The 21,901-nt window shown below is 49.5% G+C and overlaps 9 protein-coding genes across 9 annotated transcripts; 6 read left to right on the plus strand and 3 right to left on the minus strand.

Moving 5' to 3' along the window:
- Window positions 1-256: 256 nt before the first annotated feature.
- N7481_003020 (NuA4 histone acetyltransferase complex catalytic subunit ESA1) lies at window positions 257-2,176 on the plus strand (the record flags this gene model as incomplete). The annotated part of the gene is made up of 6 exons (XM_057262239.1): window positions 257-339; window positions 435-462; window positions 530-594; window positions 658-692; window positions 770-1,938; window positions 2,018-2,176. The coding sequence occupies 6 exons, from the start codon at window positions 257-259 to the stop codon at window positions 2,174-2,176; spliced, it is 1,539 nt and encodes a 512-aa protein (XP_057123900.1).
- Window positions 2,177-6,888: 4,712 nt separating this feature from the next.
- N7481_003021 (FG-GAP repeat domain-containing protein) lies at window positions 6,889-8,214 on the plus strand (the record flags this gene model as incomplete). The annotated part of the gene is made up of 3 exons (XM_057262240.1): window positions 6,889-6,901; window positions 7,012-7,079; window positions 7,189-8,214. 3 exons carry the CDS (start codon window positions 6,889-6,891, stop codon window positions 8,212-8,214), a joined length of 1,107 nt encoding a protein of 368 aa, XP_057123901.1.
- A 1,647-nt stretch (window positions 8,215-9,861) lies between these two features.
- N7481_003022 (uncharacterized protein) lies at window positions 9,862-13,960 on the minus strand (the record flags this gene model as incomplete). The annotated part of the gene is made up of 2 exons (XM_057262241.1): window positions 9,862-13,346; window positions 13,402-13,960. 2 exons carry the CDS (start codon window positions 13,958-13,960, stop codon window positions 9,862-9,864), a joined length of 4,044 nt encoding a protein of 1,347 aa, XP_057123902.1.
- A 943-nt stretch (window positions 13,961-14,903) lies between these two features.
- N7481_003023 (F1F0 ATP synthase subunit f) lies at window positions 14,904-15,830 on the minus strand (the record flags this gene model as incomplete). Its single annotated transcript, XM_057262242.1, has 5 exons — window positions 14,904-14,929; window positions 15,000-15,065; window positions 15,125-15,272; window positions 15,426-15,440; window positions 15,513-15,830. The coding sequence occupies 5 exons, from the start codon at window positions 15,828-15,830 to the stop codon at window positions 14,904-14,906; spliced, it is 573 nt and encodes a 190-aa protein (XP_057123903.1).
- A 35-nt stretch (window positions 15,831-15,865) lies between these two features.
- On the plus strand, window positions 15,866-16,673 carry N7481_003024 (ETC complex I subunit; the record flags this gene model as incomplete). The annotated part of the gene is made up of 3 exons (XM_057262243.1): window positions 15,866-16,092; window positions 16,187-16,297; window positions 16,364-16,673. The coding sequence occupies 3 exons, from the start codon at window positions 15,866-15,868 to the stop codon at window positions 16,671-16,673; spliced, it is 648 nt and encodes a 215-aa protein (XP_057123904.1).
- Window positions 16,674-17,451: 778 nt separating this feature from the next.
- On the plus strand, window positions 17,452-17,777 carry N7481_003025 (uncharacterized protein; the record flags this gene model as incomplete). The annotated part of the gene is made up of 2 exons (XM_057262244.1): window positions 17,452-17,461; window positions 17,533-17,777. 2 exons carry the CDS (start codon window positions 17,452-17,454, stop codon window positions 17,775-17,777), a joined length of 255 nt encoding a protein of 84 aa, XP_057123905.1.
- A 302-nt stretch (window positions 17,778-18,079) lies between these two features.
- N7481_003026 (uncharacterized protein) lies at window positions 18,080-18,550 on the plus strand (the record flags this gene model as incomplete). The annotated part of the gene is made up of 1 exon (XM_057262245.1): window positions 18,080-18,550. One exon carries the CDS (start codon window positions 18,080-18,082, stop codon window positions 18,548-18,550), a length of 471 nt encoding a protein of 156 aa, XP_057123906.1.
- A 1,458-nt stretch (window positions 18,551-20,008) lies between these two features.
- On the plus strand, window positions 20,009-21,119 carry N7481_003027 (deoxyhypusine monooxygenase; the record flags this gene model as incomplete). Its single annotated transcript, XM_057262246.1, has 2 exons — window positions 20,009-20,496; window positions 20,672-21,119. 2 exons carry the CDS (start codon window positions 20,009-20,011, stop codon window positions 21,117-21,119), a joined length of 936 nt encoding a protein of 311 aa, XP_057123907.1.
- A 210-nt stretch (window positions 21,120-21,329) lies between these two features.
- Window positions 21,330-21,844, minus strand: N7481_003028 (DNA-directed RNA polymerase I core subunit RPA12; the record flags this gene model as incomplete). Its single annotated transcript, XM_057262247.1, has 3 exons — window positions 21,330-21,348; window positions 21,429-21,660; window positions 21,730-21,844. 3 exons carry the CDS (start codon window positions 21,842-21,844, stop codon window positions 21,330-21,332), a joined length of 366 nt encoding a protein of 121 aa, XP_057123908.1.
- Between the last annotated feature and the right edge of the window lie 57 nt (window positions 21,845-21,901).

Genomic DNA, 21,901 nt, shown 5'->3' on the forward strand with positions numbered 1-21,901 from the left:
ACTGAGGATTAGAATAGAACAGATCTTGAGCTTGATAGTCTTGTCCAATACTACTAGAAACTTCACCTTTTATGCTGGCGTCGCATCGTTGCTGATCCGGAAACTGTGGGCGGTAAGTCGAATTGCCTCAATCTGCCGTGCGTCTCTCCTCTTCCGCCTTCACCGTGCAACTCGAACTCCCCATCGCGCATCGCATCATATCCATCATTTTCATCTCAGTCTTTGGTTGCCCCGGTTCTGCAAGCAGTTCACCATCATGGGCGTCCGAGACCCCCACGGCGAGGCGACGGGGACGCCCGACCCCGTCGAGAAGGGCTTCGCCACTCTCAACACTATCAGGTGAGCCCAAGATCGGCCAGAATTTATTTCTGACATGCATCAATCAACTATTCGAGTCGGTTTTCATCGGTCGCATTTACTAATCTGGATCATAGGATCGGTGTGAAGGCCATGGTGCAGAAGGTACGTTGCAACAGGCGCAGATTCTGGAATACATCACGTGATATCATACTGACTTGGGGCTTCACAGGATGGAGAACTACGCAAGGCGGAGATTCTCTCAATCAGACAGCGGAAGGATGGTCCTTCTTTTTAGTATGTTGATATTATTTCCCACATTACGACGGAAGAATCGATCATGCTAACAAATACGACTAGCGTGCACTATGTTGACTTCAATAAGCGTCTGGATGGTATGCTAGCCCTAAGTTCAGCTGCATAGCTATTTGTGGAATCAATGAAACATCCGAATACTGACATAGTATCCTAGAATGGGTTGCATCAACTCGAATTGACCTCACACAAGAGGTGGAGTGGCCCCAGCCCGAAAAAGCAGACAAGAAGAAAGCCAGCGCCTCCAACAAGGCGGCGCCCAGCAAGAACCCCAAGCAACAACTAGCTGGTGATAGCCGCGAAGTCTCCAGCACCCCCGATGCTTTGGGTGGCAAGAACGTCAACGTTGGCAAGGCCTCGCGTCCATCAAAGGCAGGCGGCAAAGAGAACCGCGATGCCTCAACCCCCGGCGACTCATTCGGAGCCGAGGCAGCCTCCGCAGATGGCACGCCCAAGGTCGTGGATTTCGAAGACGTGGAAATGGCAGATGCCCAAGACGAAAAGACTCCCGAGGAAGAAGAAGTCAAAACCGTATCGGGCGAGGTAATCACCCGCGAAGAAGAAATCGAACGCCTCCGTACCAGCGGTAGTATGACCCAGAATCCAACGGAGATCCACCGAGTGCGAAACTTGACTCGTCTCCAAATGGGCAAGTTCGACGTTGAACCGTGGTATTTCTCCCCGTACCCGGATTCATTCTCGGACGTCGATCTGGTTTACATCGACGAGTTCTGTCTGAGTTACTTCGACAACCAGCGTGCCTTTGAGCGCCACCGCGCAAAATGCACCCTGGTCCATCCTCCCGGCAATGAAATCTACCGCGACGAGAATATCTCTTTCTTCGAGGTTGATGGTCGTCGTCAGCGGACTTGGTGTCGGAACCTTTGTCTGCTCAGCAAGCTTTTCCTTGATCACAAAACTCTCTACTATGACGTCGACCCTTTCATGTTCTACTGCATGTGTACCCGTGACGAGACGGGGTGCCATCTTGTCGGATATTTCTCCAAGGAGAAGGATTCCGCCGAGGGATACAATCTAGCCTGTATCTTGACTCTACCGCAGTACCAGCGCCGTGGATTCGGTCGTCTGCTCATCTCATTCAGCTACGAGCTCAGCAAGCGCGAAGGCAAACTTGGTTCCCCCGAGAAGCCGCTGAGTGATTTAGGTCTGCTCGGTTATCGACAGTATTGGCGAGAGACACTTGTCGAGTTATTAACGGAGCCGAACCGAGAAGCTATGAGTGAGAACGAGTTGGCTGTTATAACTGCCATGACGGAGAAAGATGTTCACGAAACACTCGTTGTTTTCAATATGCTTCGTTATCACGTATGTTTCACCTGTTTCCTCTCCTTACATTTCTGTCCATGAGGACCCCAAGAAGATATAATGCTGACACTCTCCACAGAAGGGAAACTGGGTCATCGTTCTGACGGACTACGCCCTAGAAGAGCACAACAAGCGACTCGAAAAGGAGAAGGTCAAGGGCGCACGCAAGATAGATCCTGCCCGATTACAATGGAAGCCGCCGGTATTTACTGCCTCCAGCCGGACCTGGAACTGGTGATGAGTGGATGCAGTTCGATATCCGGGATCTACATTTTTGTTTTCGCAATTCTCTTTCCCAAAACTCGTTTCTTACCAGGAGTCATGGCAAGAGCAGGTGCCGAGGAAGCTGTTTGGAGTTTTAATAATGATGTGGTGGCGGCGCATGGGCTTTTCTGTGGTGTTTGAAATAATTGTCTTCTCGTGGCGCGGTGTTTTGGATGGAATACTTTGGTTTTTGATTGATACCTCTTTTCATTTCGTGTATATCATACTTTTTCTCCCTTTATTTTGAAAGACTCGAGTTCAAAGACTTTGAAACATTCAGTGAAAACTATTCTAGTTTGTAGAAACTTGAATTGGCGTCTTCGTATTACTAGATGAGATCGGGCCTGGTTGCTAGTAACAAAAGTATGGGCACACGCTACTGCCCTAAAGCGTGGCCAGACTTCTGAACTCCCCTCTTTAGTAGAGGGAGCAGTCAGATATTGCCAGTAAGGGATTTTAGTTGAACTATCCCGATGCGATACTATTCGCAACTTGCTGCAGCACTTTATGCACTAGTAGTAGTGCTACTAGTAGAAAATGGGTTCCATGGTAATTGGAAACACTTGGGATTGTAATAAAGGTGACGGTAACACTGCCGCCTCGCGAAGCGATCGCCTGAGTTAGTCCCCCCCGCCGCCCTGGGCTGCTCCCTGAGCACCCTGATCGCTAACCCTTGATGATCCGGCTGGCCCACAAAACGCTTCTTTCTTTGTTTCACTTCCTCCGATGATAAGCGCTTTGCTGCCTACGGTCTCTCCTAGGAGCTCAAACAAAGATATGACCTAATCGTGCACAGTATCTATTCTCTAGCGCTTGCTTACTCGACTTTATCCCTTAATGACCAGAATCCTCCACGCCGTAGTAGCGAAATCCCAGGAACACAGCCTACGAGGACTCTTTTTCTTTCATAAAAGAGATGTATGCCTTCCTTGACAGAACCTTCAAAGACAAAATTTGGTTACTGTCTCTGGCTCTACACTCTGGAACAGTTCAGCCCCAGGGTTATCATTCATTACTATAGTCTGGCACAAGCTCCACAACCTATAGGCCGTATTTCCCCCATATAACGGAACTGGAAAGACGTTAATAGCCTATCAAGTTCTATTTACTGTCAAATCGCGGATCACGCGTCCATTGCAGACGTAAGTTCCTAGGAGCACCCCCTTTTGCTGGCATAACCCAGGCAAGCACGGCCCTAGATTAGCTACGACAACTTGCAGTAGAGTAAATCTGGGGTTCAGCCGGATAGATTTTCGATCTCAGCTGTAGCCATTTGGCCGATTCTTTGATTTCATTCCCCTCTTAGAGTTAGAAACTCGATAAGCACGATAGCACTAACAGTTATAAGATGCCAGGGGTATCCCCCTTCACGAATTTTAGAATCCGTCTTTTCATTAAGATCTTCATCCTCGCGTCCCTGGTCCGACAGCTCTCTGATCAAACTATTCAAATCTCTTATCGTAATGGTGATGCTAAATCATCAAAAATTTTGGCAACCGACAACAGAACTCTCCAGAGATTGCTCAGATAATGGTCCTGGAAATTACACCTCTAGAGTGTCAGGGTAATCCCTCACATTCATAGAAAGATACGAGACAAATAGCTACGTACTGTGGAAACGCAGGCCATATGACAGGAATTAGACGGAAGATTTTGGTACGTATTATTATCTATACATCTGACTTCCACTTAATGCAAACTCATAGAATCACCTTAGTGTCACGAAATGGCTAATCCACGGAAGACACTATACCAGAAGCGTCTGCTAGCGATATATCAGCCGCTGATATCTACCGTGATCATCGATTATCCTGAGGTCGTACTTTTCCCTTTCTCTCAAGCTAGCAGCAGGCCTTCCGTAACTGGTCTAGATAGGCCTGGGATATTAAGGATCTTCAACATATTTCAAATAATCCAACTAAGCGAGAACACAAGCATACTATATACGCAGCCTAGTATCAGAGGCAAGGAACAAGCTCTAAAGAGACAGGACTCTGCACAGAAACGACACCAGACCCGCTATTCTACTGCTACAGATATAAAAATATCGACGAGAAGAAAAGGCAGTCTAAAAGACAAAGTCCCATACCAGGATAAGAACAGCCATCTATATAAACTCACCATCATTAAAGATTCAATCTAATACCTAGAACACTTCTACCATTCGGCCGACGGAGATATCTGTAATATAATTCTCACCATAATTCAGAGCACAATCAAAAATCTCCAACACTCATACGGCTTTATCACAACGAGCAATATAGCAGCCAATAGGACTGATACAGAAGCATCGGCTGTAAAGCAACGCCCAGGGCCCACAGGAATAAAGTAGACAGATGAAGATAACCGTCAGCTATTAGAAATAAAAGATTCCAGAAATCTTCCATAGGATTCCATTCTAGCCTACTTTCCACAACGGACTGAGAGGGCGATCAAAGAACGTCTTTATTTAATCCGTCCCAGAAAGAGCAAGTCATCTTTAAGCAAAGAAAATAATCCGGACAACTCTCATCAGCCTCCTGATTCCTCATCAAATACTCACAGAAGCCAAAGGTTGAGCCGGTCCCGTCAGGTCAGGAACAAAGGGAGAAATATCGAACACTATCAAAGATATTCTACTCGCTCAGTAACAGATTCTTTAGACAATAATACAGCAAACTCAAGTATTATTGATCCCCGACTTTACAATGATTAAAAAAGCTTAACATTTATGCTTGAATATAAAAATCATCGACCACAAGCGGTATTCTCTGCTAAAAAATTTAATTGTATTATATCTTTATACAGAAGACGAACAGCGGCACTATCAAATGGCCCCGACTCTCTAATACTGTATTTAAAAACTATTCCACGATGTAAACTTCAGCAAATCACTGACCATAGACCACATCATTTACACTGTTAGATGCAGCGCCCTCAATTACTCTCAATTTGTAGAAATATAAGATACCAGTAATCTTTCTGTTCGAGTATACGGGCCATACCGGCATTAAAAGCTACCATAGCGATCTCCTAGCGTTCCTCTCTTTTTCTTCCTCTCTAGCTTTATTACTTTCGTTTAACACTACACGTCATTCTATTCGTCTCGAGTGCTTCACAAGTTAGCGAACGCGTAACCACTACTAGTTACTAACTAGTAAGTACTACCTTTTCATACTACACAAAAAAGCGATTAAGCAATGGCTAGTAAGTATATATATAGACAATAGCCAAAAAGCACCACTTTGGGCGGGTTTTGGGCGGGTTTGGGCATGCCCATGGGTCTGCACAGGTCTAGATGTCTCTTAAGGTCCCTCGCCAAATATATTGGATTTGAGTATTCATAGCCTAGTAAGGTAGTATTGCACTGCGTCCTGAAACTGGTGCGACCTCCCACACAACATTCTTGGTGGGGCTCCAAATGCGGCAGATATTTGTCGTGTTGTAAGCCACCCAGCCAGAAGATTATACCCATGAATGTCAGACATGCCACACAGCAGGACCACCGAAGCTTATTTTCGTTAAAAATGATAGCTAAATTCTTAGTGGAATTTCAGGCGCGGCAGATATTTGTCCAGTTCTAAGCCACCCAGCCAGAAGATTATACACATGAATGTTAGACATGCCGCACAGCAGGACCACCGAAGCTTATTTTCGTTAAAATGATAGCTAAATTCTTAGTGGAATTTCAGACGCGGCAGATATTTGTCCAGTTCTTAGCCACCATGCCAGGGACATAAGCACAGGACTTCGGTCAAATAAATGCTACGAATTTATCCCTCCGCGAAAGTTTTCCGCACCTTATCCTGTGTTCGCTACACTAGCAGAGTCATAAAGCAGCTTATCCGATGGCTCCACTCGTGCTCGTCCTTCTCGTCCTGACATCATTCGGTATGGCTTCCCGCAATATGAATATGAGCTTACGCTGATGAATTATACATATGGTAGCGCCGGGCTTGGCTCAGAGCAAGGACCTCTGTATTCAGTGGTGTACAGAGAATCTTCCACGCTCAGCCCTCTCCTGTATTGGGTTTGCAGCACTTGGAACGGGACCATGTTATACCTGTGGACCTCATAAGAGTAGCCCAACCGAACTGCTGTGCTCTGGTATTTGTTCTCAAACCAATACTGACAACAAAAATTGCGGAAAGTGTGGCAATGTTGTAAGTCTAAGCAGTGCTCTCATTCATAAGGCGATTGATGCTTATCAGTCTTTAGTGCCCTACTGGATCGACCTGTAAATCAGGCGCTTGCATCTGCACGAATTCTGGTCTAGCTCCTTGTAATAACGCCTGTCCTTCTCTAAATACTGACAACAAAAATTGTGGGAAGTGTGGCAATGTTGTAAGTCTACTAAGCAGTGTTCTTATCCCCAAGGCTGTTAATACTTATCATGTAATGCTTATCGTTATATAGTGTCCTACTGGATCGGCCTGCAAATCGGGTGCTTGTATCTGCACAAACTCTGGTCTAGCTCCTTGCAACGGCACCTGTCCAAATCTTAGCTCAGACAACAAAAATTGCGGGACATGTGGGAAAGTTGTAAGTTTAGACAGAGTTCTTATTGCTAATGTGATTGCTTACGCGCCTATAGTGCCCCACTGGATCTACCTGCAAGTCAGGCGCTTGTATCTGCACAAACTCTGGTCTAGCTCCTTGCAACGGCACCTGTCCAAATCTTAGCTCAGACAACAAAAATTGCGGGACATGTGGGAAAGTTGTAAGTTTAGACAGAGTTCTTATTGCTAATGTGATTGCTTACGCGCCTATAGTGCCCCACTGGATCTACCTGCAAGTCAGGCGCTTGTATCTGCACAAACTCTGGTCTAGCTCCTTGCAACGGCACCTGTCCAAATCTTAGCTCAGACAACAAAAATTGCGGGACATGTGGCAATGTTGTAAGTTAAGACACAATTCTTATTGCTAATGTGATTGCTCACGCGTCTATAGTGCCCCACTGGATCTACCTGCAAATCAGGTACCTGCACACAATGCATACTCTTCCAGCCACAGACCACATTTGCTACGGAGCCTGTGCCACTCAGTATTGCAGTAGGCGACTTTAATGGAGATAAATATCTCGATATCGTGACTGCGAATTTCGCTAGTGGGGCAGTGAGTATATTACTTGGGAATGGAGATGGTAGTTTCCAGACGCAGACCACAATCACTGTAGGGGATATACAGGAGGGTGTTGCAGCAGGCGACTTCAGTGGAGATGGCCATCTCGATATAGTGACCACGAGTGTGACCAGCAATTCAGTGAGCATCTTACTCGGAAATGGAGATGGGACCTTCCAGGCGCAGGTAACATACCCCGTGGGGTCTCACCCGAACGGTGTCGCAGTAGGCGACTTCAATAATGATGGCCATCTTGATATTGTGGTTGCAAACCAGGGCAGCAATACAGTGAGTGTCTTGCTCGGGAATGGAGATGGGACCTTCCAGGCGCAGATTGTACTTGCTGCAGGTACCGAGCCATTCGGTATTGCAGTGGGTATTTTCAGCGGGGATGGCCATCTTGATATTGTGGTTACGAATGCCGATGATAATACAGTGGGCGTCTTGCTTGGGAATGGAGATGGTACCTTCCAGGTACAGACCACATTCCCTACAGGGACCACCCCGTACAGTGTTACAGTGGGCGACTTCAATGGAGATGGCAATCTCGATATTGTGGTTGCAAACCAGGGCAGCATGACAACGAGTATCTTGCTTGGGAATGGAGATGGTACCTTCCAGGCGCAGACCAGTTACATCGTGGGGTTCCAGCCGACCGGAATTACAGCAGGCGATTTTAACGGGGATAGTCATCTCGATATCGTGTCTGCAAATCAGGGCAGCGATACACTGAGCGTCTTGCTCGGAAATGGAGATGGTACCTTCCAGGCGCAGACCACATACCCCGTGGGGTCTAGTCCAAGGGGTCTTGCAGTGGGCGACTTCAATGGAGATGGCCATCTCGATATCGTGGATACAAACCTAGACAGTAATACAGTGAGCGTCTTGCTCGGGCAGCCTTGCAGCGCTTAGAACAGATGTTGCTCAGTCAATGTTGTCGGAATCGGAGAATCTGGGGTACGTTAGTTAGCACATGTCCCACAATGAAGTTCAAATCCCCTCTTTCTCATGATTATCAAATAAAAGCTATTGAGCATGAAAGAAATTGGAACCTTGTGACACCTAAGTTATAACTGCCGAGCGGTACCTACCTTCCCGCCGTGCTTGACGAAAAGAACACGGATCTGGAACCATATTCTTTCAATCTGTATGAGATTGAGCCAGTTTTTGAGGCACATCGCGTGCTTTGTTGATCTTATTGGTCTCAAGGATTCCTCCTTGTTCCATGTATTATTTAGCGAGGAGCTTTAGATGATGTGTTCTCAGTCTGTGGTATTCTTTTCCATCTAGATCTTGCTCGCAATATTGACCTACGTAGCGATATTGAAGCCTAGGACATCGTATAGCACGATACACATCGCGTTAGACAAAACATTGGAATTTGGCCGGAGGCGAACATTAAGGTTCGAGCAACAATACAAGAGAGATACTGGTAATATACCTAATTATTTATCCAGAGTACCTTAAGTAGTAGCAATAAGTATTTAGGGAGGGCTTAGGGAATCCGGAAGCAAACAATAAGACTGAGTTGATTACGACCACGTGATGTAAAGATGACTAAGATTTTAGTAAAATGAACGCTTAAACTGGCATCGAGTGTAGCCGTTTTGGGCGCTCGATTTGCTGTCACTTAGCGTTGGGATATAATTATTGGCCGTGCGCCCAGACAGTACGAATACTTTCGACTCTGGCGTGCGAATTTTCTAAAAAGCTTCCCATAAAAGGGTCCAGAGAGGACAACACTGAAAAGCCCGAAGCCCTACTACTGACAAGAATGGCCGGGGATTTCTACAAACACAGACAAAAACTACTTCGACTTCATTGAGAGGAACTTTCAAGTAGGAACGTCTTGATAATAAATTTGACACGGCTAGTACATGATGACTTGAGAACAGGCCCATGACACCCGCCATTTCCTCCACATGGAAGGGGGGTTGTTTGTCGTAGGTCGCGGTAGAAGCTTGCGAGAAGTACTAGTAGAAGCACAAACAGTACGTTTGACATGGCGGAGGTTCCGACCTGAGAGACGCAGAGGTATTTGGCTCTCATACTGGACCAGCCGATTGCCCATGCTAGTAGCAGGACTTTGGAATCGAAAAGCAAATTCAGTCGCGCAATCGTAAGGCTCCCCCGGGCCCGCTATGTGGACCGAAGAGACAAGTCAAACAAGGAAACCACGAAAAAGATACAACGCAGAAAACCAGAATGAGGGCGGATGAGAGGGGAGGAGGAAGTGAGGAGGTAGGAGAGAGAGAGAGAGAGAGAGAGAGAGAGAGAGAGAGAGAGAGAAGGTGTTTGAGAGTGGCGGAGAGGGAGATGGATAGGGAGGAGGAAAGTCGAGCGAGGGAGGGATAGAGCGAATAGGTATGGGGAGTATTAAAGTCATGGAAGGTAACACGGCAGATTGGCAGGTAGCCACGGAGTCACAGATGCCTAGGATATGACAGTTGTCCAGACAATACAAACAATCACTTGTCGTGACTCCGTTACGACATTGTTCAGACATTGCAAGGTATCTGCTTTGACAAGAAAGACCCCGAAAGAAACGAGATATCGACCTTACCGCGAGCCACTGCCTGCTCGAGGTCCCCACGTAGCCTTTTGTGACGAGTGTCGCGGAGTTGAAGATGTGCCTCCATTTTGCGGAGAACTCTTCTTTGGCGGGATGGCGTTACCGGGAGCGTCACGAGGCTTTGGGCCCTTTCGAGGTTTCACCGGGGGAGAGGCGCGAGGTCGCGATGCCGAGATCTTTTTGGGCAGACTGCAGATTTTGGAAGCTAGAGCTCCAGGGAATCGAATCAAGACACGCAGATTTCCAGATGTATCCTTTTCACCGAGTCCGACTATGTAGGGTTCAACACTGCGACTCTGAACGGGCTTCATAAGCTTGCCGCGCTGGCGAGTCGGGGGAGGAGGTTGAGCGGCAGCCCAGGCCGCAGCTGGAGCCATATTCGGGACTCGAACAGGGGGCTGAGAGCCCGGTTCACGATCTTCAAAGATCTCGTCTTGTTCTTCAACTTGTCGAACGGCCAAGTCCCCATCTCCACCTCGTGTATCAACCACTTTGGTGGGGAAGGACACTGAAACCGAGACAGCCGCAGCTGGTGGGGGTTGTACATCGAGAGGTTCTTTGGTGGCGGAGGTTACAGCCAAAGAGCTCTTCGTTGCCGGGGGCGTTTTCTTGCCAAAAAGAGTATTGATCTTTTCTTGCCATGAGATCTTACTCGAAGGTGCCGGGGCACCTCGTGGGGGTGCAGCTGCCATGGAGGCAAAGGTGGGCGGGGGCAGAGGAGGTGCTGCGATCGCCTTAGGAGGGAGCTTTACCACAGGCTTGGGAGTAGGCAGATGCACCAAAGGCCGACCAGAGCCGCCAAAATAAACTGGATGGCTTGACTCCTCCGGCGGCGGCGGCGATGGGCTTCGTTCATCGTCGTACTTCTCGATCACCGTCGTCGTCACCGTCGCCGTCTTCTTCGGTTGTTCAGGTCCATGTGGGAAGAAACGTGAGCTTCTCGTAGGAACACTGACAAGAGGGCGGGCATGTGTTTCGGAAAAAGGAAGACCATCCACTGGAGCATCCAGACCCGTCATTGGGTTCACAGGCAGGCTCTGGTGGTTTTGATTCACGCCTCCACCCATCACATGTCGTTGACCGGCCTCTTCTCCACTTCGCACTTGCTTCCAGGTCTCCTTGAAGTTGACAGCTGTATTAGGCTGGTTGCGATTGGCGTTAAACTCCTGTCGTTTCTGTTCAGATTCTTCGGCCTCTCTGTGAGATGCGACATTGTGGAAATTGCCCCATGCACCCAGAGCATTAGGGTTACGGGGCAAGCTTGGTGGTCCAATGGGACCGGGCCGACCGATGGGACTCAATGGATCGTAGCCGGCGATCCTGGTTTCAGGAGATGGCAGCGAAGTAATCACTGAGACATCCTGGGCTCCTGGTAACGCCTGGGCAGGTTGATCCAATGCCAACTGGCTCCGCAACGGAAGCTCCCGTGATGGGAACCCTCCAAGAGGTTGGTCAAAGATACCGTTGCCGAGAGTTCTGTCGCTGCTCAAAGGCTTCCATGGGTTCTTCACAGAAGGTGAGGTGGGAGCAAGCTTAGGATTAGCTGACCACGATGGATAGGAGCCAGGCACGTTGAGATTACCACGCCACTGGCCACTCTGCTCATCCACATTCGTATCCTGTGGAGGTGACTGAGCGGGTTGTTGCTGCTGGGGCTGTTGCTTCTGTTCAGTAGCCTGGACAGGTTCCCGTTTCGCCTCGCGAGGGGAAGTAGCTTGCCGCAAATGAGAGGAAGGAGGTTTATCCGTATGCTTCTCGGAAACACGGTCTCTCTCATTGGCCGCGACAAGTTTCTTCACCGTATCTGGATGATGAACTTTCATCATGCCATATTGCTTTGGCGCTCCAGAAGGCTCCGGGACCGGAGGCTTTGGAGGGGAATGCATAACTGCAGGAGCTGCAGAAGGTGTAGGCGGAGCCTGAGGTTTGCGGCTATCAACATTCTCCTTGCGTTGCGGCTTTTCGGGAGCGGGAGGTAGAGACGCCAACTTCTGCCGAATTCTCTCTTGCCTTGCAAGCTTCTCTTTCTCCTCTTGCTCTTCCCGTCGCTGTTTGGCTAGGCGGATCGTCTCCTTCATCACACGTGCTTGCATCACCAAAGGATCTTCTTCGGGTTCTGCAGGAGCAGTAGATGGGGCTGGCTGGTTCTCAGTCGATGCGATTTCAGCAGCAGTCGGAGGCGGGGGTGAGGCAATAGCCGAGCTACCGTGCTGATGAGCTGGTGCGTGAGGAGGTATTTGTTCGCGGTCAATCAATGCAGGATCAACCATTCCGTTGGTCTGAGAGCCCCTTCGGGCTTCGAAGTGCCTTGGAGGCCCATCTGCGCGGCCAAAGGACATGCGACGTCCGAATCCTCCACTTCCGCCACTAACATTAGAGGAGGTTCGACGACGATTCCAGCCCATACCTCCACCACCTTCTTGATGATGCCGGTGGGTCTGGAAAGCCGCGGATGGTTCAGCTGGGCCACCGTGATCATGGCCTGATCGTTGCAGCACTGCCGGGCCCCGAGCGCCTCCCGAGGGAGGCTCATTCCGCCAGGATGGCCGTCGGTTGTCTGATACTGGTTCATAACGACCGGAACGTGAGTTGAACAACTCCCGTGGCGCACCGGGTGCGGATTCTCGCCACTGACGGTTAAAATCATCCGCTGCGATCTCTTGAGGTGGATAAGCTGCATGACGAACGTCATCGCGATGCGGATAGTGAGGAGGAGGGCGCGGAGGTGGAGGGTGACCCGACGCGTTCACTGGCGATACTCTCTCGATGGGGGGCAAAGATGCCCATGGTGATTTGGTCGGAGGCGCAGGACTTGTGGATCCAGAGGGAGCTCTATCGTTTGTGCCTTTCGAGGAAATGCTAGCGGCCTTCGCTTGTCGTTCAGCGTTTGCCCCAAGCCTCAACACTGTTGGATTAGGCCCAATAGATGTCGTGGGCTTTGGAGCTGCGATCTTGGTTGGTTCTTTCGTTTCTGTGGCCTCAAGTGGCAGCGGTGGTGGTGGCTGGGACAGCTCTCCATGAGCATGCTCGGGTGCAGGTACCGGGTCGGTATGAGTGAGAGTGACCTTCGTTCCATCCGTCCACTCAATCGTCTCAGGGGCCCAATCGTCCTCGTCGTCATCAATATCAGCCCACTTCGCTTCTGTAGTACCACCGCCGTCTTCCTGGATACGAGATGTCATGTGAATTCCATATTGCTGCTTCAGCTCTTCGTCGGTCAAGTGCTTCGCGGGGGTTGCTTGAACGGCTGAAAAGGAGAGAAATGTCAGTTCCGAACTCTCACTATAAGTTTGGCATTGTAACGTACGTCGGTTTTTGTTCCAAACTTGGTTTGGGTCTGGCCCAGAACCGCCCGGATTCGTGCTGCTTGAACCTGGCTTCAAAACGGAGTTTCCAGATGTTGCCTTTGCGACCAACCGTGGCCGAGAGCTCGGTTGGGGTGTGCCCAGGGGAGTCGTCGAAGCCGATGGTACTGATGAATTCGTTAGATACTTGACCCAATATCGCAGCCTAGCAGTCATTCATACCTTTCTCCGGGGCCTTCGGCGGCGCCGCAGTCCCAGGCGCTTTGGGCAGGGCGAACTTGGCGAAAGACACAGGTTTGAACGTAGAAGGCTTCTTAACCGATCCAGTTCGTGCGTGATGTCTGCCGTCGGTTCGACTGGCGTCCGATTCCGAACCACCTTGTGAGGCCGTGTCGTCCCCACCATCCGATACCGATGCTAGCCCATTCATTTCAATAGCGCGTGACGCAACCAACCCGATGCTCTGCTTGGAAGAATCCTGTAGCTGGTTTAGCAGATTTCCTCCTCGGCCTTCAGCAGCAAGACCCACCATCGAAGGACTCCCAGTTTCCTTATCAGTTCCAGTACTCTCGGTATGCGATACAGGCGTCTGTCTCGTTTCGTCGTTGTAGTGCGGATCCGTCGAAGATTGCGTAGTTGAACTGGTCGCGATATGTTGAATTTCTCCCACGTCCCCATGGGGAGTCGGCTTGTTGGTGGTGCTTGCAGGGACGTCGGAAGGCGAAGGCTCGCCGCCCGACAGGGTCTGATCTACCACATCGCGGCTGTTCTGCTCTGCCATAACAATATTCGGGTCTGTCAAGAGCTCAAAATGCGCCATAAGTTAGAACAAGCGCTTGAAGGATAGGGTGGATGGAGATGCTGCGGACACGAGTAGGCGGCTGCCAGTCACGCATGCGTAGTATGAGGATGAGAAGGAAGCCGGCAATAAGGTATCGTACCTATGGTCAGGTTTCGAGGATCGCCACAGTTGAACTGCTCGCTCGGCTGGTTGCACCCTAACAGATCGGGATTTCACAACCAGGAAAAGGGAAGTTGGGTGACCAACCTCCAGGAGCTGAGAACCGTCGGGGATGTTGTGTTTCGGAGTTTGACCGGGCGGAATCGAAAGGCGCGAGAGGAAAACCGCCTGATGTCCCTGATTCAGGAGGGGGACAAAGGGGTATGGTCGGAGGGAGAGGAGAGGAGGGGGGGGGGAGGGAGGGTTAGAGGGGGTGTGTGGTGGAGAGTTGGTTCGTTGTTCGATGGCTCTCGGGTTTGAAGCTGAGGGTGCTGTTTTCGGTTAGCGTGAGAGCCGGGAAGTTGAGACGTCTCGCGCCTGGTTGAGTAGGAGTAGCAACTGCAATCCCCTAACAGAGTCTAGGTATCCATTCACTGTATACTTCTGAGAAATAGTGGAAATTAGGTAACGAATTATTCTATTGAATGTTGAGCTATAGGCAAACCGTGTGGTTGAACTGGTCTACTGGTGTGGTGTGCTGAGAAGTTAGTGCGGAGGTCTCCTCCCGAGACAGAACGAGAGGGAATACCATCCGAACTAATTATACGAAGACATCCAAGACTACGCTGGTGAATTTGCTGTTGGCTGCAAAGTAAAATAATGAGACATAGTGAGATTCCAAAATGGCTCTCTAATTCCTACACTGCCTAGCTCTGGGTCAGAGGATGCAGTATGTACATATCAAATCAATCCTTCCCCTCCCAATGAATCAAAGGAAATCAATTTAGTGGGGGTGGTTCTTGTGGTGGCCTTAAATATCTCTCAGTTAGCGCTTGCTGGTCGAAATAATAGACAACCCAACTGTAAAGGCGGAACTCACGGAGGTGGAAGTAGTACTCCATGCTGTAGCCGAGGATCAGGATACCGGCGATGGCGTGAACGATGGCTAGTGAGAATCAATATCTGTAGGTGTGTCGTTTTCAAGATTGAGTCGTCAACACTTACGGACACCGGAGTTCTGGTCAAAGTAGCGGGCCTTGTAGCGACCGATCAGACCGGTGGCCTTGACCTGGGGAGCAGGGCCACGGGGGAGACCGGCGTAGAAGTTCACAACACGCTCCATGCGGGCAGCATCCTGGGCAGCACCGATGGCCTTGAAGGTAGATATATGTTAGCGATCGTTCAAGTGTGCGTGGGCGGTATATGATGCTTCGAGACGACACGAAAAAGCCTTCGGGAAGGGACGGGGCCAGGGAGGGGCGCGATCAAGAGCGTTCAGAGGGGCGAAGGTATCCGGCTAACTCACGTTGGGAGAGGCGATCTATACAATATGTTAGCATCATGTATTCTTCCAGCGATAGTCATTCTAGACTTCAATTCAAGGTGGTCGTACCTTGGGAGGGATCAGGGTCGAAAGACCACGGCGGGCGATGTAGCTCATCTTGTCGGGACTGGAAGAGGTCAGAAATTTGGTCGCAATGAACGCAGCTCGCGGCAGAGAATGTCGGGATAGGGTCGGGAGGGAACGTACGGCGATTCGCAAAGTGATAGGAACCGGGGAGCGACTGACGATGCAGGAGGGAGAGAAGCGTGAGTTACTCGGGAAGTCGGGATGGCCTTGTCGCCAAGCCACGCTAAACCACTTTCGGGTGGTGCCGTATGGGAACTTCCTCACTCTCCTCCCATACAGAGCACCACCTGAGTTGCTCATCCTCCAATCCCCACTCTTTCACCCCTCCGTCTACAATGTCGCTCCTTCGAGTTGGTGGTGCCGTTCGCCTCGGTGCGACTCGTCTGGCTGCTCCCGTCAATGCCCGTTTCGTCTCCGGCCCTTCCGACCAGGTCAAGACCAGCAACGCCGATGCTCCCACCGCCACCAAGCATGGCAACGCCTTGATCAACAAGCAGACTCCTTCCCAGGCCCTGGCTCGTCACCAGCCCGATTATGAGGCTACTATCGATCACGGTACCTCGTACGTATCTTCGCCATCCCGAGCCCGAGCCCGAGCCCGAGCCCAACCCCGAGCGCAAAACCCTTTGGCTAACCATCATCCTTCTTCTTCGCAGACAATATTCCCCGGTGCCCAAGCGCGTGATGGATGGCAGTGAGCCCGGCACCACTCTGCCTGCCGCTGTCCTCTCCGGCGCTCCTACCGATCTCCAGGCCCGCACTGTTCGGTACGCAATCCTTTAAATGGGCCGACTCAGCCACATATATAGCCCACAAGCTAACAGTCCGTACAGCATCTACCGCCCCGCGAAGCCCGCTTCTCAATCCGGTACCTGGCACTCTCACCACTGGCGCATGGACTGGGATATCCTGCAGAGGGGTCACCGCTGGGAGAACCCGCTGATGGGGTGGCAGTCGTCCGCCGACGGCATGCAGGGCACCAACATCAAGTTCAACTCTAAGGAGGATGCCATTGTTTTTGCCCAGAAGCAGGGATACGAATACTTCGTTCAGGAGCCGAATGAGCGCCGCTTCGTCCCCAAGGCTTACGCCAACAACTTCCTTTACGAGAACAGGAAGCTCAAGCACATCAAGACCAAATGATTGTGTTCTCGATGTATCATGTACATATTTATTGCGAATTTCCTTTTTTCCTTTGATCAAAATCAGATTCATTCAAAACACTTAACTCTTGTCGTCAAAACCGAACAAGTCTCCTTCGTGTGGGGGGGGTTGATTAGCGCCGAGGGCAGATCTCAGCTGAGGCAGGACACAATTGTATCACCAGCATTTAGTCAACAAGGTTATGCCTAGTGATTTTTTGGCTCTAGGTCTGCCGCTGAATATATGCATATTACTAGTAGTCAGTTCGGCTTTTATCTGTTTCAACGACCAGAACGCATTGGATAGTATGGTATTTCTTGCCAATTGAAAATCTGACTTGAAATCCATCACCTCTCCAGATCTGCCTTCCTCCGTGGATATTTACTACTAGTAGATATACTACTAGACATAAATCCCTCCAAGGTTCGAAAACAATATTTGGGCACACTAAACCATCTTCCAATAAACCAGCCCTTCAGAACACAACTCCACGGTTAACTTTCGTCGTTCCCGAGCCCCACGACGACGAGATACGGTCGATGATGCGCTCACCAGCTCGGTAGCCTATGATAATAGAGTCGCCCCTTCACACCCCCATTGTCCAGTATAAAGCCTTGATATGACATAGCCATTCCACTGTTTCCTCCGAATATTTAACTGCTGCGCTGCGGAGGCTTTAACCTGCTTTTTCGAAAAAAAAATTACTACAAAATACTACCAAAACAGTCCGATAAATCCTTCCTCTTCAACAAAATACTAAGTGAGCACAGCAGACAACATGTCCGACCGTGAGTCACTACTCCCACAAGATTGGTCTGCCCCCTTATTGGATTCAGTTCCAAATACCAACTATTTGCAGAGTCCAAAGCTCCTCCGCCCCATGAAAACGAGGGCTTCTTCGACCGAATCCTTCATCACCATATGGGGAAACAGACCGAAGAGACAATGAAGGATCATCATGAAGATCGCGATAACCAGGAAGATTATCATGAAGACTCGGGGGAGGAAAAGAAGAAGGAAAGTGAGATGGATAAAATGAAGAATTATTTACATGAGGATGAGGAACTTGAAGAGGAGGGTCAGACTTATGCCGGATTGATGTAGGGAATGCAGTACAGCTGTGCAAGAAATATTTAAGTTTGCGGTCATGAAATTAAACTTATCTTCTTCAAGTTGAAGAAGTTGTTTTTATCTATATTTGTTCATAAACCACCGTAATGATCGTCCGCCATCAGCACCTACTATCAGCGCTTGGGTTGGATTGGCGGACTCTCGCGGTATTTCAGACCATCACGGTAGATAAGGGCCAAGGCTACGTACGTGGGAAAGTGAGTGCATATGGGATGTATAGATAGATAGTATGGAGGTAGCTATGGAGGTGAGAAGCAGTGGAAAGGAGTCATGTGATGACCATCGTTGTCGCCTCAGCGAGTGCCAACTTATTTTACTTTCTTCTACAGGTAAACCTCTCCTTCAACGTCACGGCAACCATAAATACCACTCCGCAACTAATTCTTGACATTGAGGACGCTCTAGTGTCTGACGAGAACCCAGCCCGTGATAATGGCACTCTCGACTACGAGCGCTGCGCCAGACTACACAATTACTTAGTAGCGTATGGTTGGATGGCTCGTAACGGCAGAGACACACCCGACCTTGATGCGCTAGCCAGTGAAAGGTGGTTCTTCAAGAAGCCAGAAGAGGACATAGCAGCCACTCGAAATCGCCTTATTACACCGCTTAACTCGTTCTTGAATTTAATCTATGATCCTAATCCCGAGTTCTTTTACTGGGTTGACCGTCTTATGATGATGCCCTGTGACGAGTATATCGACGACGACAAGAGATGGAGGAAGGCAAAGAGCGATTTGTTCTAATTTATCGTACCGAAATGAGTCTAGGCTCACATAATCTGGGTGTTATTTACGACTAACGGTATAATCAGGCCTCGTTCCCAATGACTATAGAGGATTTAGAAAGTGTGGAGCCTATAGACGAGTATAAGGAGATGTGGCTTCTACTGGAGACCATTCTATCCCAGTGGATATATATGATTCAGATTGGGAAAATTGTCCCAGGACTTCCAGAGGAACACTCTTCTGGTGATCTTCCAACAAATAGATCACAATTTGGTCTATGGTTATGGCTCCCTTACTGCGATTTCTAGGTTGACAGTACAGTAGCTGCGATGGAGCGCTACTCAGCTGCAGTCGAATATCGTATGTTTCCTGACTTACTTCTGCCGATTTCTACGCCACTCTTTACAGGCGTAGAACTAGATACGGCAGGCGTGCCGCAGAATTGCTTTATTTGCTTACTGTTAATACGGGTTAAGACTCTGCGTTTCAAGTTTATCGTACCTGGGCTAGAGGTTCCGCATGATAAGGATGCGTTTGTGAGGCGTCAGAGACTTACCAATATACTCCATGAAGAGGATAGTATTCCAGGAGTGTTAATTTTTGCAGCTCCTGAGAGGCTAGTAGATATTAACAACGAAACCCATTGCTTGTTCTCTGTCGCACATAACGATTTGGATATAGAAGATAACTCTATTCTAACTGGACTCTACAGTGAGCCTGTTTGTAGGAGCGATTATGATATGGAGGAGGCTGAGTTCCATATCGTGCTTCTATTCAAATTGCGACCAGATCCCTGTCAGGATGGGGCTAAAATGAGTGATGGGAGACCAGTACGGAGGGCTCATTTACAGAACTCTTTCAACATGGCTACTTCCATCCATTTGGGGGTGAACAGCGAGCGCAGAGATGGGATAATCTGTTTGACCGGTGGACAGTGATGATTGAAAGTGGTATATGGACAGTGGGTGAAGATGGTGTGGAGGGAGGAATCGATAAATTCAGAGAAGCAGATAGAGGTGACGGGACTGAATATTCGATCGCACTATAATATAATAAAATGATCGAATTGAAAACTACTAGTACGTTGAAATTCTTGTAGACACTACAGTGGTGTTGCAAAAGTTTGATACCCCTTGTTGACCGTCCCGTCTCCGTCTTCCTAATGGCGGGCAATAGGGGTCAGGTAAAATACCCCGATATGCAACTACTGGCCTCTCTGCGCTTATCGAACGCCCTAGTTCCATGAACCCTGTAGGCACTAAGCAGTAGTTAGTAACTACTAACTAGTCAAGCGGATCAACACAAACCGAATGGTCCGGCAGCCCCGCCGCCCTGGGTGACCCCACTCTAAAAATCGATGATAAGATCTCCCTCCAACTTTTTCATATCCACCCCTCATTATTCCACCCTCATTCTCTTCCCTTTCACTTTTCGTTCCTTTTCTTTCTCTATTCCCTATCCTATTGATACCCCAAAATGGCGCCCGCTGCTACTGAATCCGAAACCGTCGACCAGACGGTCCTGACCCTCCGCAAAGTCCTCGTCTCCGAATCAGAGCCTCTCGCTCGCCGTTTCCGAGCCCTCTTCTCCCTCAAGCACGTCGCTTGCCTCCAGCCTCCTACCGAGCAAACTCTCCCAGCCATCCAAGCGATCGCCGCCGGTTTCGCATCAAAATCTGCCCTGCTGAAACACGAACTGGCCTACTGCCTTGGCCAGACTCTCAACCGCGACTCGGTTTCGTACCTGCAGCATGTTGTCAAGGACGTCGAGGAGGATGCGATGTGCCGTCACGAAGCCGCCGAGGCTCTTGGTGCCCTTGGCTACGATGATAGTCTGGATCTGTTGAAGAAGCTGCGGGACGACGAGAATGAATTGGAGATTGTCCGGGAGACTTGCGATATTGCCGTTGATCGTATTGTCTGGGAGAACTCCGAGGAGCGCAAGGCGGAGAAGTTGAAGCCCAGGTATGATCGATCATTTCAATAAAACTTGTCTCTTTCACCAGGGCAAGAGGGAAGGTTATGCAGTGCTTTTCAGATTTGACTAATAATTCTATTTCTTCACAGCGATTTCACCTCCATCGACCCTGCTCCCCCAATGCCCCTCCAAGCCAATGAGCCCTGCATCCCCGACCTGGAGAAGACCCTCCTCAACACGAAACTTCCTCTCTTCCAAAGATACCGCGCGATGTTCGGTCTCCGCGATCTCGCTTCCCCCCCCCGACCTTCCCACCGCCGTCGACGCCATCAATGCGCTGGCCAAGGGCCTGAGTGACCCCTCTGCTTTGTTCCGCCACGAGATCGCCTTTGTCTTCGGCCAACTATGCCACCCTGCCTCCATTCCTTGCCTGACCACCTGCTTGAGCAATACCAAGGAGGAAGGTATGGTGCGCCACGAGGCTGCCGAGGCTCTGGGCAGTCTTGGTGACGAGGAGGGTGTCGAAGATACGCTGAAAAAGTTCTTGAATGACCCCGAGCAGGTTGTGCGTGATAGTGTTATTGTGGCTCTGGACATGGCTGAGTTTGAGAAGAAGGGTGAGGTTGAATATGCTTTGATTCCAGAGGGAGCTGCTGCCACTGCGGCATGAAGGATAGCAGATGAGACGAGGATTTGAAGCTTTCGATTTAAAGCTTACGATATGGGTGAAGATAAAAAAAGATTTTTGAATGAATTGATGAATTGAGCACAAACAAAAAAAGTCGTGACGTCGTTATTTTGATATCTCTCTGTTATACAGCCCGAACATATAGACCCGCTTTACCACATTTGTACATCTTTCCCGTGGATCTTATTCTTCTTAGTTGTTCTGGGTTTCCCTGCGCAGTGACCAGGTGGTTAGCTGTGTTGATCTGGAAGGAAAACAAAATGGTTATGATGCATAGGAGAGATGACATACTTGTAACCGCAGACACAGCGGAAGAAGACGGTACTACCTTCATCTGCACTGCGCAGCTGGACCGTGGTGAAAAACATCTCTTTGCGGCCACAACGTTCACAGGTTTTCTCGGTGATAGCTTCGGTCTTGCGATCTTCGGCAGATAGCGTTTGCACGGCGGATCGCTTGGCTCTCAAAGGGGAAGGGAAAGCGGAGGGCTTGGATTCGGATACAACAGTTTGCGGAACGGTATCTAGGGATGGTTAGACTGGAAAGTTCTTTGCGACGAGGTCTTCAGATATTCAGATCTTCTTGAGCCCACCTTTGTTCCGAGCGCCGCAGACATCGCAGTGTAGAATGGCATTGGCGTTACCGGTGGATTCACGTAGGAGGTTGCCGCAGTCCGTGCAGAAAATCAGAGAACCGATAGCGGACATTGTGACTGAACGCTGGCAAGTATCCAATTCTAGGGATTCAATATCATGAAAATTGAA

The sequence above is a fragment of the Penicillium waksmanii genome, assembly GCF_028829765.1.
Source record: "Penicillium waksmanii strain IBT 27052 chromosome Unknown utg000004l:1.0-5674109.0:1.0-5678898.0, whole genome shotgun sequence".
Classification (NCBI taxonomy): Eukaryota; Fungi; Ascomycota; class Eurotiomycetes; order Eurotiales; family Aspergillaceae; genus Penicillium; species Penicillium waksmanii.